Below are 18,536 nucleotides of genomic sequence, written 5' to 3' on the forward strand. Positions count from 1 at the left end.
GCCCAGCTTTCCGCGCCCATTGCTAATTTCTTAAATACATATTTCTTATATACCATTCCAACGTAACCCATTATGCAGAAACATAATTTTTACGTCCTAGTTCGGCAATATTTCCATTGAGTTAAACAGTGACATTTATTTGAGATCAGCTATACAACCGAACCCCTAAACACTTGCCTCAACAAATGTTAATACATACGTTACATATAGAAATTAAATGTCATTAATTTTAAAGCTCTACCATTAAATCCTTGTAACTTTCAAGACAAGATCTTCTTAAGACAAATGTTCCCAAACTCTTGAAGAAGTCTAGGATTACGTGGTATCCAAAATATTAAAAGGAACAGGAGTAGAGGGAGAGAAGTACAGGAAAGGGGGGAGATGGGGCTCTTTCAAAGTATTTACACCTGTACTTTCTAAGCGTTTCTTAACCCTGGCTACTCAGCCAAATCACCTTTTGAGATGCTTTAAAATGATGTGTACAGGCTGTAACTAATCTAAATCTACCAAACTAGAGTCTTTGGAGAGAGAGAAGCAGATATCTGAATTTTTAAAAAGGTCCTCTAGCCAGCCAGGTGGAGAATTAGGGAGTAGGCAGGATGTTTTTTAGGTTTTAAGAAAATACCTTGATCTGCTGTCTTCTTAGCATGGCAAGTTCTCTCATGTCTCGGAATGGCTGTAGTAAATACTGATAGAGTTCAGTTGTGGCTTCTGCAAGGCTGCTGTAGGCTTCATCCTCCATCTGATACAAGTCCAGAAGCTCCACCATGCTCTCTGTATTCTTGTGCTTATCCAAGAGCTGTGGAATAAGAAAGTTTCACTACAAAGAAATCTGATTAAATTAGCCTAAAATACTTGCTTTTAACTCCCTGAAGCACAGAAGAAAGAGGGAAAGAAAAGCACTGACTGCTTTTTATCACATGTCATTATGCCTCAGGTGTCTTATTATTCAAGATCACTGCTCAAATTATCTTCAAACCACTTTCATATCTTCCCGTTCTCTGTATTTTCTAGGATTCCTTACTATCTGCCTAGCCTTAACTCTTTAAAAAATTTTTGACATGATCTAGTACCTTTCTCAGTTTTTATAAAAAAGTTTTTATTGCTTGCCTACAAAGTAGTTATCAAATCTTGCCAATATTATTTTACTAATTTTCCCAAATCTTCTTGCCACTCTTTTCCTCCTTCTCATTTGGAATAATCCCTCAGTAACTCTTCAAAATCACATCTTCCTTCAAAATCTAGGTGAAAAAACCTTAACTCTACTGAAGAGCTTAAGACTGACTATATATAACAGATATTTAAAACTCTTATTTTGTAATCCTTAGTACTCATGTAGTATGTATGTGTGCATGCGTATCTGTATATGTATATATATATAAATTCATTCATTCCTCAATAAATATGAACTGAGCATCTAACACATGTTAGTGGACATAAAAAACATGGTCCCTTCTCCTTACGAAGCTTACAGTGTAGCTCCATTTTAAGAAATTACAAACAGTAATAAAAGTTATGAAGATTATTTTAAGTTTTGAAAGTGTAAAAGTAACACAATGAAATGATGAGTCCCATGAAAAAGAACAGGAGGTGGGGAGACAGTGTTACGTAAACTGTGACTTACTTTAGAGTTAGGTAGAGAGAAAAGGTTATCCAAGGAAGCTTAAGCTGAAATGAAAAGAACCATGTAGTAAGAAAATATTTTATATACTTATTCTTAGTGTCCATTTACCTGGTGATAGTCTCATCTGGCCAAAGGCATAAAATTCTGTTATTCTATCTCATTCCTAAAGTTTCCATTTACTATCTTCCTTCCTCAACTTCTTGCTTTAGCTATCACATTTTATTATGCACATTATTATGCTGAATGTGACTTCAGATTCACTTCCCGCCCAGGTTCTTGGCCTAAAGTGCATCAGCACCTAGGTATTTAGTATTCTGCCTACTGTATCAATAAAAATCATCATAAATTTGATAATCTACATTAAAGTGCTTTTACAACAAAAAGTACCATACAAATATTAGCTATCATTCTAGTGTTTTAAGGCTATTGTAATTCCAACTTTCATGGCTAACATGGAGAATTTCCACTTATATTATCAGCTGAGTAGTTCCTATTAGATCAACTCTCCTGCTGATAATAACTATAAAACCTGGCCAAATTTTATTTAAAATACCTGAAGGCACTGTAGAGTAGCCAAAAGTAAGTAAAAACTGGGGGAGGCATCAACACTTGGAAGAAGAGAGTTTTTATTTATGGCTTTGAGCCTTAGAGCAGGCCCCAGTGGCTTCCAAAGGAAGAAAAAAGTGTGGCTAAAACACAGATAAAAATCCAGTCTTGGATGCTTGAAGAATCAGAGAACAGAGTTCAGGTCACAGTAGTTACAAATAATGGGAAAACACTGAAAAGGAGGAAACTTCAAATTTGTAGATAAACGAACAAACTCAAATCACAGGCTATTACGGAAACTAGTATGAACAGGACAGTTTCTAAGCCCTACAGCTAAAATTATTTATTTTAGTTGCTGCCTTCCACAAAGAAGGCAGAATTTGCACTATGAACTAATCAAATTATCTGTGCTAAGACAAAATAGTAAAAGCCAAGACTCTCTAGAAGAATATAAAACAACCCAGAGGCTCTATCATTTATAATGTCCAGAATACAATCCAAATTTAGGAGATCTCTAAAGAAATAGGAAAGCAAAATTCAACACTCAAAAGGCAATCAATGGAGACCAACTGCCAACTGCAAGATGAAACAGATGTGTATTTAGCAAAGATTTTTAAAGTAGTTATTACAATGATGCTAATGGACACAAAGGAAATCTGCTCATAAAGAATAAACATAGAAAAATCTAAAAAGAGGAAAAAGAAACTTCTTTTAAAGACATCCTAGAACTGAAAAATACAAAACCTGAAGTAAAAAATTTGCTGGATGGATATATAGTATAGCAGTACAAAAAGAGTCAATGAACTTAAAGACAGACTAAAAGAAAATCTCTAATCTGAAAAAGAGCAAAAAATGAACAAAGCCTTGGGAATCCATGGGACAATGCTAAAAAGTCTAAGATACATTAAGTTGGAGTTCCAGAAGAGCAGAAAATGAGCTGAAAAATATTTCATGAAATAATGGCCAAAAAAAACTAGTTTGGTGAAAGATATCGATTTACATATTCAAGAAGCTCTGAGATTCCCAAGCAGATATCCAGAACTAGGATCATAGTCAAATTACTGAAAAATCAAAGAGAAAAGAGAAAAATCTTTAAAATAGCAAAAGAAAACATCATCACATAAAGAGGAACACAGATATTTGAATGCTGACTTCAAATGAAAACGATGGACAACAGACTGCAGTGATGTGACATCTTTAAAATGCCAAGAGGGAAAACAAAAACAAAACACCAGTCAATCCAGAATTCCATTCCACCCCAAAAATTACCCTTGAAGAACAAAGACAAAATAGACATATTTCCAGATAAATGAAAACTAAGAGAACTTATCAGTAGACTGACACTACGAGAAAAATTTTTTTCCTCAGGTTGAAAGAAAATGATACAGATGGAAACTTAGATTTTCAGGAAATAAATAATACTGGAAATGGTAAATAAATCTGAAAATATAAAAGACTATTTTTCTCTTAATTTCTATAAAATACATTTAAAGCAAAAATTTTAATACTATGCTGTAGGGTTACTAATGTATGTGACTATAATACAGATGACACCTATAGCATAAATGACTCGATAGAAAGGAACTTATATGGACACAGAGGTTCTTATATTTAACATAATGTGGTACAGTATTTTAATAAGTATGGTATAATATCTATGGCAACCACTAAAAGAATAATAATGTAAAGAAGTATAGCTATGAATTCAATAGATTAAAACTGAATTGTAAAAAATATTAAAGGAACCCAAAAGGAGGCATGAAATAGAGGCTACAAATAAAACATTCTTAAATATAACCTTGTCAAGAATTACATCAAATGTAAATTGACTAAAACAATCTAATTTAAAGGTAGAGAATATTAGAATAAAAAGGCAAGACCCACAAGAGATGAATTTTAAATGTAAAGATAAGTAGAAAGCAAACAGTAAAGCATAATAAGGTCGGAAGGACTACATTAATTTCAAATACAGTACATTTCAATGTATAGAGTATTACCAGAGATAATGCAGAATATTCAAGAATGACAAAGAGTCAATTCATAAGGAAGACAACAATCATAAATGTGTATATACCTAATAACAGAGCTTTAAATAGACAAAATTAAATAAAGGAAAATAGACAAAATTAAATAAAGGAGGAAGCAAATTCAAAGAGTTGGAATACTAGCACTCCTCTCTTAACAACTGACAGAACTAGAAAAATTTTAGAAAAAATGAAGATCTGAATAACACTATCATCTTAACCTAATTGACATCTATGAAAAATACATTCGCCAATTGCAAAATATATTCTTTTTAAGTGCTTATGTTATATAGTACCAAGACAGACTCTATGCTAGGCCATAAAACAAATTTCAAAAATTTTAAGGGACTGAAATGGGATGTATGTTTTTCTAATCACAGTGGAATTAAAACATCTGAAAAATCCTCAAACATTTGGAAATTAAACATGCTTATTAAAAAACCTGTATATCAAAGGAATGAATCACAAGAGCCATTAAGAAAATATTCTGAACTGGTTAATAATGAAAATACAACCTATCAAAATTCATAGGACATTTTCTAGTCCAGCCAAGTAAGGACCTTGGAAGTCATCACTCCTATCCACATTAAGAACAAAGTTAAATCAAAATGAAAATCAACAACTCCTCTTAAGTCCTTCATAGAATTGAGGTCATAGAGCAAACTGCTTCCCCTATAATTGGCAAGACAGGCAGAAACAGAATCACGACTCATGCGGGCAAAAGCACAAGAACAGAAACCTTTGTGTGAACTAACACTGGAGTAGGGAAACCTAAACTGTAATTGATAGATTGTTAGAGTTTCAGTGTGGATTAGTTTAAGAGTTAAAGACTCCAGGGGAGCCCCGACACTTTTTTTGAGTTTTACCTCAATGAACTCTACTTCTGGCAAGGTAAGGGATAAAATAGCTATTTTGAAATATGCACTGGATAATCTGTTCTTAACAAGGCCTGCTCTCAAGAAAAACTATTTTACCAGAGCCTAACTGACCTAAGGGAAGAGGAATGCCCAACTCTAGACCTCTCACCTAAGGAGGGAGCTGGGGAGGGAACGGAGAAAAAACTTGTGAAGGTGATAGCCCAAGGGTACAGGTGCACTAAAAGACTGAAACCTAATCATAGATCTATAATTAGCACTTCCTCACCCCCTAATACTTTACCACTACATCAACAGGGGAATACAAATGAAAAACTGCATGCCCTAGAACTTTAATTAAAGAAATAACTAGGGAAATTCAAAACAAAGGAGAAACAAAAACAAAGATACCAAAGGAAATTTTAGCCTCTGATACCTACAGCTATAGCCCAGAGTAACTCACAGTCTAACTTCTAGCCAGATAAACAAACTCTTACACTAAAAGCATACTTACCTCAGCTCCTTTTACATAGAACATAATGTCCAATTTTCAGTAAAAAATTACATGGCATATTGAAAACACAGTTTGAAGAGACAGAGCAAGCATCAGAATCAGATACAGCAGTGATGTGGGTATTATCAGACTGGGAATGTAAAAGAACTGTGATTATTATGCTAAGGGATCTAATTGGATAAATAGACAACATACAAGAACAGATGGCTATTGTAACCAGAGTTGAAAATATTAAGAAATAATCAAAAGGATATGCTAGAAATCAAGAACACTATAACAAAAAGTTTTAAATGCCTCTGTTACCTTATCATTAGACTGAAAACTAAAGGAAAAAAGTCAGTGAACTTGAAGAAATGTCAACAGAAACTTCCAAAACTTAAATGCAAAGAGAAAAAGAATACAAAAAACAGAACAGAAAATCCAAGAAGTGGGGAACAATTACCTATAAAAGGATGAAAATTACATTAAACTTCTCTTTGGAAACCATTCAAGCAAGAAGAGTAGAATAACTAAAGAGTTGAAAAGAAAAAAACCCACCAACCTACAATTCTGTATCCAGCAAAATTGCCTTCAGATTGAAGAGGAAATAAAGACTTCCTTAGGCAAACAAATCAAGAGAATTTGTTGTCAGTAGAAATGTTATAAGAAATTTGTTAAAAAGAATGATAACATAAGTTAGAAGCTTGGCTTTAGATAAAAAGAGTGTTAGAGAAGAAAAAAATGAAGGTAAAATAACATCTTTTTATTCTTAACTGATGTAACAGATAATAGTTTGTTCAAAATAGCAGCCATAATTTACTGAATGATTATAGCTTATTGATAAGGGACATGAATAACAGCAATGTTATAAGGGACAGGAGGGGAGAATTGGAAATACCCTGTCATAAGCTACTTAGCACTACATATTTAAAAGAAAGCGTGGATTAGTAGCAAATATATATTGCAACTCTAGGGCAACCACTTAGAAAGTTTTAAAAGTATAACTGACATGCTAGTTAACAAAAATAAAATCCTCGATTAAAGCCAAAGGCAAAAAAAGATCAGAAGACAAAAAAAAGATAAAACAAAGGGCAAAGAACAGAAAATAATAATATAGTAGACATTAATCCAAATGTATTGATAATCGCTTTAAATAAACATCAATGGTCTAACTATAACAATTAAAAGTCAGAGACTATCAGGGTGAATATAAAAATAATATCCAAATATACACAATTTAGAAGAAACTCATTTTAAATATAAAGACACATAAACTAAAAGTAAAGAGATGGAGAAAAATGACATGCTAACACTTATCAAAAGAAAACTGGAATAGCTATATTAATTTCACATAAAGCCAACTTCAGAGCAAGGAAAATTAGGATAAAAAGGAACATTATGTAATAACAAAAGGGCTACTTCTCCAAGAAGACATAATACTTCTTAATGTGTACGTGCCTAATACCTGAGAACTGACATAACTGTAAGGAAAAATACCTGAAGTGAAAATCGACATAATTACAAGGAGAAAAGGATGAATCCATTATTATAGCTGGAGACTTCAAGATCCTTGTATCAGTAATGGACACATTTAACAGGCAGAAAATTAGTAAGGACATAGCTGAATTGAACAGCACCATCAGTCAACTGGATATAATTGACATCTATTCATTACTTTACCCAACAACAGCAGAATACACATTCTTCTGAAGCTCACATGAAACATCCACCAAAACAGACCACATTATGGGCCATAACACATTTTAAAACTTTTAAAATAACAAAAACATACAAAATATGTTTTCAAGACTACAATGGAATTACACTAGAAATGACTAACAAAGGTTGCTGGAAAGCCCCAGATACTTGGAGATTACATAATACACTTTTATATAATATGTGGGTCAAAGAAAAAGAGAAATTTTAAAATATTTTCAACTAAATGAAAATGAAAACACAACTTTTCAAAGATTTTGGGATGCAGTGAAAGCAGTGCTTAGAGGAAAATTTATAGCACTGAATGCCTATATTAGAAAAGAAAAAAAATTTAAATGAAAAGTATAATCTTTCACAATAGGAAACTAAAAAAAGAGCAAATTAAATTCAAAGAAAGTGGAAAAGAATGAAATCAAAATTAGAGCACATATCAATGAAACTGAAAAAGGGAAATCGAAAGAGAAAATTATCAATAAAACCAATGAGTCTATGGACTGGCTAACAAAGAAAAAGAGAAGGCACAAATTACTAACACCTGAAATGAAAAAGAGTACATCACTACTAATCCCATGGACATTAAAAGAATAAAAAAATATATTGTGAGCAATTCTGCCCATAAATTTGACAACTTAGGACAAATTGATCAATTTCCTAAAAATATACAATATAACAAAACTCTAACAAGAATAGGTCACCTGAATAGATCTAAATCTATTCAAGAAATTGAATCAATAATTAATAACCTTCCAAAATAGAAAGCACCAGGTCCAGGTGGTTCACTGGTGAATTCTACCAAACATTTAAGGAAGAAATTATACCAATTTTCTACAATCCCCTCAAGAAAACAGAAACAGAGGGAATTGTTTTCTAACTCATTCTATGAGGCCAGCACTGGCCTAATACCAAAACCAAAGACATTACAAGAAAGGAAAACTATATGTGGACATCTCTCATGAACACAGAAGCAAAAATCCTCAACAAAATATTGGCAATAAAAAGAAATAAGCTATCAAGATGAAAGGATAGAGAGAAAACAGTGAAAGGAAGCCAATTTGAATAAGCTATATACTGTATGATTCCAACTATATGACATTTAGCAAAAGGCAAAATATGGAGACAGAAAAAAAAAATCACTGGTTGCCAGCGGTTGGGGAGCGCTGGTATACACCAATGAATAGATTGAACATGGGATTTTTAGAGCAGTGAAACTATTCTGTATGAAACTGTAATGGTGGATACACAGCATTATCATTTTGTCAAAACCTAGAGAATTGTACAGCACAAAGGTTGAGCCTTAATATAAACTATGGACTTTAATTAATCATAAGGTATCAATATTGGTTCATCAACTGTACCAAATGTACCATACCCATACAAGATGTAATTAGCAGGGGAAACTGTGGTTAGGAGGAAAGAAGTAAATGGAACTCTGTATTTTCTGATTAATATTTCTATAAACCTGAAGCTAAAACAAAATCTAGAAATTTAAAATAATAATACAAACCTATTTAAAGACATAATTTTATATTTCACTGAGTATGTGCTTAATTTTTAAAGTAAAACCAAAAATGTTTAAAAAATAAATCCATAATAACCAATTAACACTCATTTTCATCACTGCTAAGCCCTATTGTTTTATAAGGTAATCAGACCAATGTCTTTCTGCTTTATTAATAAGTGGTTTTGGGCTGTTGGTTTTATTGGCTTGTTTTTAAAAGAGGTCAACTAGTGCAAAAAAAGAATCAATTCAAACATTGGTGATTTTCACAACTAATAATACATAAATGATTTATAGATGTGGACAGAGAGGCCAGGGCAAGTGAGATTTTGCTTTTTTGTTTTATTTTATTTTTCCTTCAAAGATCTCTCTGGTCCAGGAAAACATCAGGGAATACTTTCCCAAGTAAAAGAACAGAATGTAGTGAAAGAATAGATTTGAGGTAAAGGAAATTAAGGATGACTATTAGGTTTCTGGCAATCACTGAGAAAGAACACAGGAATAGAAACAGGTTTTCAGAGGCAAAGATAAGAGATTCAGAGAAACTGTTCAAATTGCTCTTTAAAGATCCAAGAGGAGGGGTCATGTGGAGAATGCAAAAATGTTCAAGATAGACCTTATCTTTAAGAAGTCTACAATCTAACTAGGGAAATCAACCAATAAACATAAAAGTAAAATGATGATTGTAAAAGACATAAAAGTTTAGAGAAAACATGTATCAGAGTGAGCTAATGCAGTTGAAAAAGGTGTTCTAAAGCTAGAATTCACTCTTTTCCAGTTTTTGCCGGTGGGAGGAATCAGGAGCAGCAGTCTCTCATGACACCCTCCACAATGTGGTGTGGGAAGTCCTGCACCAGAATTAGTGCAAGCGCTGGAAGTTTCTGGAAACAGTGGAGCTGCAGATCAGCTTGAAGAACTATGACCCTCGGAAGGACAAACGCTTCTCTGACACTGTCAGGCTTAAGTCCACTCCCCACCCAAAGTTCTCCATACGTGTTCTGAGGAACCACCAGCACTGTGACGAGGCCAAAGTTGTGGATATTCCCCCCACATGAATACTGAGGCACTGAAAAAACTCAACAAGAATAAGAAACTGGTCAAGAAGCTGGCTAAGAAGTATAATGCCTTTTTGGCTTCAGTGTCTCTGATCAAGCAGATCCCATGAATCCTGGGCACAGGCCTGAATAGGGCAAGCAAGTTCCCTTCCTTGCTGACCCACAATGAGAACATGGTGGCCAAAGCCGATGAAGTAAAATCCATGATCAAGTTCCAGATAAAGAAGGTGCTGTGTCTGACAGTGGATGTTGGCCACATGAAGATGACAGATGATGAGCTTATGTACAACATCCACTTAGCTATCAATTTCTTAGTGTCAGTGATCAAAAAGAACTGGCAGAACGTCTGGGCTTTATACATCAAGAGCACCATGGGCAGGCCTGGGACCAACAAGACCAGCATTATCTGGGAACTTGTTAAAAATAGAGAACCTCGGCACCTCAGTGCCAACTGCAGACCCAAAGAATCAGAATCTGAATTTTAGTAAGATCGCAATGTGATAAGTATGCATGTCAAAGTTTGAGAAGCATTGCTTCAGTGCTTAAATACCTTAATAGTCCCATATGAACTATAATGTGAGGGAAAAGTCTCTGTAAAGTTACATAAATTATGTGTTCGATTTTCAAATACATATAATTATGGTATATAACTTTTTTCTTGGACCTAATTTTCTCACTGACTCACTACATTTAATATTATATTAGATCAATTAGTACTATTTAAATTAAAATAAAGCCAAAAATGCCATTTCTCATGGTTTAGTTCTCTATAGAAACATTTTTATCTATTCTAAGGAACAACAACAAAAACCTTTACTACTGAAGTCAATCAGAGAATGACCTTCATCTTCAGATAGGTACTGAGATAGGTACTGACTGACAAAGTCAGCTTGGTCTTATCTCCATTACATAGGCCATTCAATGAAGTTGGATGTTAAAAGGCAATTGCCATTAAAATCATCAAATTAACTCTCTTCGTTATGATGACAGGCTTACTTGTTGTTGTTTATTTAATTATAAGTTGGTCTTTTACTCCTACAAAGAAACAATAAAATGATCATGAAGATATTCTGGTTCTTTTGACAGAATTCTGCCTATTAATTTGAAAACTGACAATTAAGCATCCAATGTAGAATTGAAAAACTGCAATAGAAATAGAACTCAATAAGCTGTTATAATTTCTATGCAGAAACCAACTGTCCTTTTATAGTAAATATAAACAATAACCGCAAAAATTCCATTTATAAAAGCAAAAAAAAAAAAAAAAAAAGGAGAAAAACACCTAGGAACAAACTTAAATCTATTAAGAGCCATGTAAAGAAACATTAAAAAGGACAAAAACAATGTAAGTAAATGAAAGACTAATAAAATTGTCAATTCTTACTAAATTAACATAAATTTCACACAGTAATAAAATAGCCTCATGACATTTTTATGGCATAAGAAAAGGCCAATTTAAAGTTCATATGGAAGAATAAGAGGACAAAAGAACAACAACAAAAATTTTTTATAAAGAAGAGTAACTGAAATAACAAAATCATAAAAGTAGAAGAAATGAGAGTTTGTTTTTGTTTTTGCTTTAAATAATCTCATCATAGGAACTTTTAAAGCATGGCTCAAAATTATAAGAAAAAAAAGGACTACTAAACTTTGCTGTAAAATCTTTAAACTGGCTATGCAGGCATAAAAAATAAAATCGAGAAACAAATGACAAAGGGAAAAATACTTGCAACATATAGACAATTTCCTTAGTCAAATAACACAATTAAAAACCAGTGAAGAATGGAATGGTTCACAGAAATGTCACCTGAACAAATGAAGACTCACTCATAAGAGAACTGCAAAATAAATTACAAACTGAAACTTTTCATGGGTAAGATCAAAAAGGTTTTGAAAATACAAACTTGTGTTGAAAAGAAGATAAAAGGGAAAGCAATTTAAAATACACATTCTCTTTAACCCAGCAATTTCTCTTATAGAAATTTATCCTATAGATATACTTTCACATGTGGGAAAAGATAACTTATTTTAACAGAAAGAGCAAAAGGTCAGGAAAAAAACCCTATGTATCAAAACAAATCCATTCAAATGGAATATTATTTAACCCTTAAAAAAATACATCCTGTTAAGAGAAAAAAAAACCTAAGATATGTATCAGAGTATATAGTATGCTACCACTTGAGCTGTTTAAAAAGTAGGGAGTATATATGTCCTACATATCTTTGTATATGTGACTGAATCTGGAAGATACACAAGAAACTCTTATGGGTGGTTACTTCTGAGAAGGGGAACCACAGACTGGGAAATGAGGCTGGGGGAGAGAAGATTTACATATCACTTGTACTTTTTCCAATCATGATTTATCAAAGTAAACACATACATTTTTTTAAAGGAAGGTTTTTTTTTTTTTAAATTGAGGTAACACTTGTTAATAACCTTATACAAGAAGTTTCAGGTATACAATATTATAATTTGATATCTATATACACTATAGTGTGTTCACCACTAAAAGTCCATCTGTCACCATTTATGTGATCCCCTTTAACCATTTCACTTTCCCCTCACCCTCTCTTCCCTCTGGTAACCATCAATATGTTATCTGTATCTTAGTTGGCTTTTGTTTTTGTTCTTTTTGTTTAATAATCTACATATGAGTGAAATCATGTGATTTTTCTCCTTTTTAATCTGATTTATTTCACTTAGCAAAATATCAAGATCCATCCGGGACCTTGAGTTAATCATGCTAAATGAAATAAGCCAGACAGAAAAAGTTAAAAATCACATGATATCACTTATGTGGGATACAAAACTAAAAGTGACAAACAGAGACTCACGGACATGGACAATAGACTAGTGGTTACCAGAAGAAGTGGGAGGCGGGAGGAGGTAGATGGGGTAAAAGGGGTCAAATATGTGGTGACGGAAAGACATCTAACTATGGGAAGTGAACTTACTATGTAAATATATATATGTGATATATATTTACACATATATGTAAATATATGTAAAACTTATTTACATACACGCAAATATATTCATACATGCATATATGTGTATACATATAGGTGTATTTATTTACATGTATGTATATATGTAAATAAACACATATATGTAAATGCATTCCTGTATATGTGTATACATATATATGTATATGTATACATATATATGCATACATATACATACATATATACCTTACTGTTAAAATATACAGCTGAAACTTACTGGATTTCGTTAACCAATGTCACTATAAAAAAAAAAAAAAGATCCATCCATGTTGTTGCAAATGGCAATAGCTCAACTTTTTGTGGCTAAGTAGTATTCCATTGTATACACAGTGGACCTTTGAACAATGGCGGGGGTGGGAGAAGTTAGGAGGACTAACCTCCTGTGCAGGTGAAAATCTGTATAACTTAAATCGGCTCTCTGCATATGGAGATTCCCATCCTCAGATCAAATATACTGATTTTGATCTATGTTTGGTTGAATCCACAAATTGGAAACCCAGGGATACAGAGGGCCAACTGAAAAAATCTTTGTATAAGTGAAATCACACAGTTCAATCTCATATTGGTCAGGGTCAACTGTATGTACCACATCTATCCATTCTGTCCATTCTTTATCCATTCTATCAATGGATACTTAGGTTGTTTCATATCTTAACTATATAAATGATGCTGCAATGAATAAAGGCTTACTTATGCCTTTCTGAATTAGTATTTTCATATTCTTCGAATAAATAACCAGAAGAGAAATTGCTGAATCATATGATAGTTCCATTAATATTTTGAGGAACTGCCATACTGTTTTCCATAGTGGTTGTACCAATTTACAATGCCACTAACAGAGAGTGAGAGTTCCCTTTTCTCTACCTCCTCTCCAACACTTGTTATTTCTTCTTTTTGATAACAGCCATTCTAACAGGTGCCAAGTAATGTCTCACTGTGGTCTTAATTTGCATATGCCTAATAATCAGTGATGTTAAACATCTGTTTATGTGCCTGTGGGTCAGGTCATCTGCATGTCTTAAGGAAAGTTTTATACTCTATTCCTCCACCCCAAAGATACCTACACATGAAAAAGGAAATTATCCTTTTTCATTATCCCCTTTGCCACAATATCCAAAACCACACATACTTTTCCAAAAGATAAGGTATGAAAAATAAGGAAATAATACATGCTTCTCTTTCTGTGTCCACCTACCTATTATTCATAAGTAGATAAATCATGTGTTGAATCAACTATTTTAAGCTACGATTGAAAAGGATTATGAAAGTAAGAGCAGCTGTGTGAATAATCAATTTCTAATGACAATACTCTTCTCAAGTCCCAGAAATCAATTTTAACTGGTGGCAAAGGTAGGAACTCACTTCCACTGCAGCTTTACCACATCAAAACTGTAAGATATCAAAAACATAATAACCAGATTAAGAAATGATAGAATAAGAAAATGTGTGTTAAAAAAAAAGGCCACAATGACAGTCTTTACAATAAATTATAAACTATGCTTTATAGTTTAATAAAATAATTCTCTTCTTACAAGAAAATGTATAGAAACCCTGTATCTTTTATTCCACTTGAAAATGGAACACTTCCTTCGAGACAAGGATTTTCTACCAATTTTAGGAATAGCAAAACTGTTAAAAGAATGAGAAAAAGCCCAAACAGTAGCAACATCTCTCAATAACAAAATTCCCCCCCCCCCAAGTCATTTACAAGTGATCAAATGCCACAATTCAACAGTAAGACGATCCTCAGACACTAGGCTTCTTTGAGCTCTTCTTACAGAGATAACTAAAGTGTAATGCACCAAACAGTTTAGATACTGTTTTCCACCCAACACAAAAACATTAGATCATTATATGTTTATTAATTCACAATACCACTCTACACAGCTATGTGCAATTGATAAGAAAATCAGTTATTTTATTCAAATATTAACATATTAATATATTATTTTCCACGTGCCCTTTATCCTCAAATGGAGTAGTACTTTACAAAGCTATTATGCAGCAACTTAATACTCTTGCAGAGAAGCCCAAGGCATCTCAGCTAACACTAATTTATTAATTTGTCTTCTTTGCTATAGTTTCATGTTTTCTCAACATTAGATTTCTTTAAACCAATTATAGCTTCAATTAGCAACTCTTTTAATCCAAGTTATCTGCAAATAATCTTAAAGAAAATGCATTTTAAAATTTCAAAAGATAGTTTACAAAGCATTACACTTTTAAATTAAATCAAAACCATGTCCTATAATCCACATAAAAGAATTCAACTAGTAAAAGAACATAACCACTAACCTATTATAATATAATTTAATTTTCTACTTTGCTAACCAAACTGATGAAATCCAGGAATAAACTGAACTGCTGACATTTGCAGGTCATATAAACTGTGAAATGTGCAAGGTGCTATAAATAATGTACACACACACAAAAAGAGTAGAAAGAAACTAGAAAGAGTAGGATTATTTAGGATTATAGAGAGAACCTGAATTTAAAATGTGGAAAATGCAGGTTTGCTAAATTTGAGAAGACTCACTGATGGACAAAGAGTGAGAATGTAGGATCTGCAAAGGATGATTTCACAAGGGCTCAAGTAAAACCAACACAACACAGAGATGCACAATACAGAGATGCAAAGGAAAAGAGAGACACAGAGAGGAACAGGAGCCTAGAAAGTAGAGTGGAATTATTTCTGCTTCGAAAGCTGATATATCTCTCATGCAATTTTAGAAAGTTATTTTGCTCTGACTCACTTAAAAGAAATGAAGCAGCATTGTATAAAACATGAATTAAATATATTAGTCTAATAAGTAAAACAATTCTCCCTTTCCTTTCTTTCTAGCTTCCCTAAGATACTTTTTTTTCCCCCTATGCCTCTCCTATCTAATCCTGACAAGAACAAGGCTCTTAACCCGTGAGGTCTCAATTATCAACATTTGAAACAGAGCTCTGTTTATTGCAGAATTTCTCTAGGACAGGGACCCATCACTTTTCTCAGGTTCTTAAAGGAGTGACAACAGCTAAAAAATATATATCTTTTTTATGACCCTATAATCACTGCAAGAGAAAACTGCAAAACCACTCTGTGCCACTTCTTTTCCCAGTATATTCAAATTTGATTTCCAACCCAGGAACCAGTTACAAATACAGGAGAAGAGGAAGAAGGCACCTACTATGTTTAATTATGGAGTTCCCATCCTGTACCTTGTCAATTAGAGTTAGTTCAAGGGTCATCTCTCTGACCTCTGGATTATAGGACTGCTACTATCCTTGAAGATCTTGGATTAATTTTTGAAGTCCTAGATATAAAATTTTAATTCTCTTGTGCATAGTATTATAACTTTCTTCTCTAATGTGTCAAACACAAAATTGAATGTTTCCTTATTTTTTCCTTAATTAGAAATACGTGTACCAAAACAATAAAATGTGGAAATTATATCTTCACCATTAAATCGTTATTAAGACATACAAATAATTATCTGCTTATGAAAAAGGGTGACTCAGGACTAGCACTGGGGCAGCTTAAATGCTAGAGGCCTATCCTAGCAATGAAACTGGATCTGTGACTCTGGGAACTCCTCTTAGATCAGGTCTGTTTCCTCAACTGACCAGTACCACACAAATTTTCCACAAAGCACACTGCTCAACTCTGTTATTGTTTCGTAAAATTGTTAAATCATTTTTATTATATATTTATGTTAATCACTGATTATTTAATAACTGTTAATTCTGAAATCCAATTTTAGAAAGTATAAAGGTTATTGACAGTAATGACTCATTCTGATACTTTAAAAGTTGATTTTCAGATTCTTCACTGCACAGCTAATTGGTAAATTTGACTTCATTTACTCTTGGAGAAATATATGCCTTTAGTTAAAATGTCAGCTATATCCAAACATGTCATTACAAAAGCCAACTTTAAAACAGTTCAAAGAACATCTACTGAGCACCTACAGTGTAAAGAAGCACTAGGGAATTTGAGGCATTAGAAAACAATAACAAAAGCCGTCTTTGTCTCTTAGAGATTTACAATATATTTTCAAGGGCAGGTAGTGTCCACAAAGAGAAAAACACAGGGCAGCAGTTATGGCTAATATGAGCTGTATATAATGTTAAGATCTCTCTGATCTCTGAATTTTTGACAGAAATTCCTATGAATTCTCACAGTGGTCAGAAATGACTTTCCATGGGAGGGGCATCTGATCTGGCCCTGGAAAGGTAGAACTTAGACAAGCAAGAAAGTAAGACATGGGGGGTCAAGGGGATGTGGTGAGAGGGTCCTGTACAGTGAATTCAGTGAATGATGGGTAAAAGAGATTGGCAAGAATAAGAAAGGTCCATGTAGAGAAGAGAAAGAGTTAAGACTGACAGGCTAACCAAAATGTGGATGACCCTGAAAGCCAGGAACCAGTACTATGTCTACAAGAATAGAAGGGTTCATTGTGGGAAGGGGGTGGGGTGGGGTGGGGTGGGGTGGGGTGGGGTGTGTGTGTGTGTGTGTGTGTGTGTGTGTTAGAGCTGGAGAGGTGGGTATTAAAGTGTGAAAAAATAAAAGTAATGCTTTAAAACAGTTCAGGAACAAGATATTGAAAGTCTACATTGCAAGAAAGAATGGGGGAAAGAAAGCTAAAAGCAGTCTAGTGATGAAACAGTGAGAGATTAAACAGGAGCAACAGGGGAAAGCAGTAACTAATGCACAGTTCTTCAGTTCTAAAATTCATATTTAACATTTCTGAATTGGTATGCATTTACAAATGAACATGTATATAAAACATAGTTTTGGCTTTGCCCACAATGAAAAAAACTGTCTCAAAATTGATCATGTGTCATAATCAATGGCTTCCAAGAACCAACAAACATCAGATTTGGAAGAACTGAATAGTTCTAGGAATTGATGGGAGCAAAGCATTTCCAAAGAGATAGCAAAGACTCAGATGAAAAGCGGCTGCTCCAAATAGAGCCACAGACCAAATATGGGGTGGCAGGTAGAGGATGTGCTCTGGATAAACAGAACGAACAGAAAAACAGCAGGACTTTCGGATGCAAAGGAAAGTAGGAATTACAGAACTAGAGCTTTGGGATGAGGGCTGACCAGGTGACCACAGGGCAGAAGTAAAACTTCACTTACTATCTTAACATACACAGAACCAAACACCAATTTTAAAAACAATCTACTCATATATTACATAGGAAACTGATAAAAACCAACAATTTATAAACACTCAAAAACTGTTATCTGCAAAAACCATGACCTATGGCACAACAGTGATATGCTGTAATCCTCCTTCTACCAATTATTCCATTGCACTTGCCAAGATGGCTAACTTGACCCTAAGGTATTTCAGTATACCCAGCCCTGGTATACTTTTCAAGCCATTAAGCTAGGAAAAGGGTTTAAGATTATCTCCAGAAAAAATCATTTGCAATAACAGTGCTGCTCTTCAGTAAAGACTGGGGTAAGCCCGGCACATTTTCTATAATTCCTTCACATTTCAAAAAGTGAACATTATGAGACTGTTTCAGTTAGACAGCTTACCTATATTTACATACAATTCAAAGGTCAGCTAAAGTAAAATCTACATTAACCATCTAGGCTCTATACCCCAAAGTGTTTGACTTTCCCTGAAATAAGAACACTTACAAAACCCAATTATACGGAATAAGAAATAATTATACTATTTAAAATAATAAACACCAAAGCTATGTCCAATTGTCTTCAAC

At 33.5% G+C, this 18,536-nt stretch overlaps 1 protein-coding gene and 1 pseudogene across 1 annotated transcript in view; one reads left to right on the forward strand and one right to left on the reverse strand.

The window, feature by feature from the left end:
• The window catches only part of JMY (junction mediating and regulatory protein, p53 cofactor), an 81,831-nt gene that overhangs the window by 52,294 nt on the left and 11,001 nt on the right, over nt 1-18,536 (reverse strand). The window contains exon 2 of the mRNA XM_016118825.2: nt 626-799. Coding sequence (XP_015974311.2) covers nt 626-799 — 174 coding nt within the window. The remainder of the gene's footprint in view (nt 1-625; nt 800-18,536) is intronic.
• On the forward strand, nt 4,906-10,295 carry LOC107497214 (annotated as a pseudogene).

Source organism: Rousettus aegyptiacus, unplaced genomic scaffold (assembly GCF_014176215.1).
Source record: "Rousettus aegyptiacus isolate mRouAeg1 unplaced genomic scaffold, mRouAeg1.p scaffold_m13_p_8, whole genome shotgun sequence".
Lineage (NCBI taxonomy): Eukaryota > Metazoa > Chordata > Mammalia > Chiroptera > Pteropodidae > Rousettus > Rousettus aegyptiacus.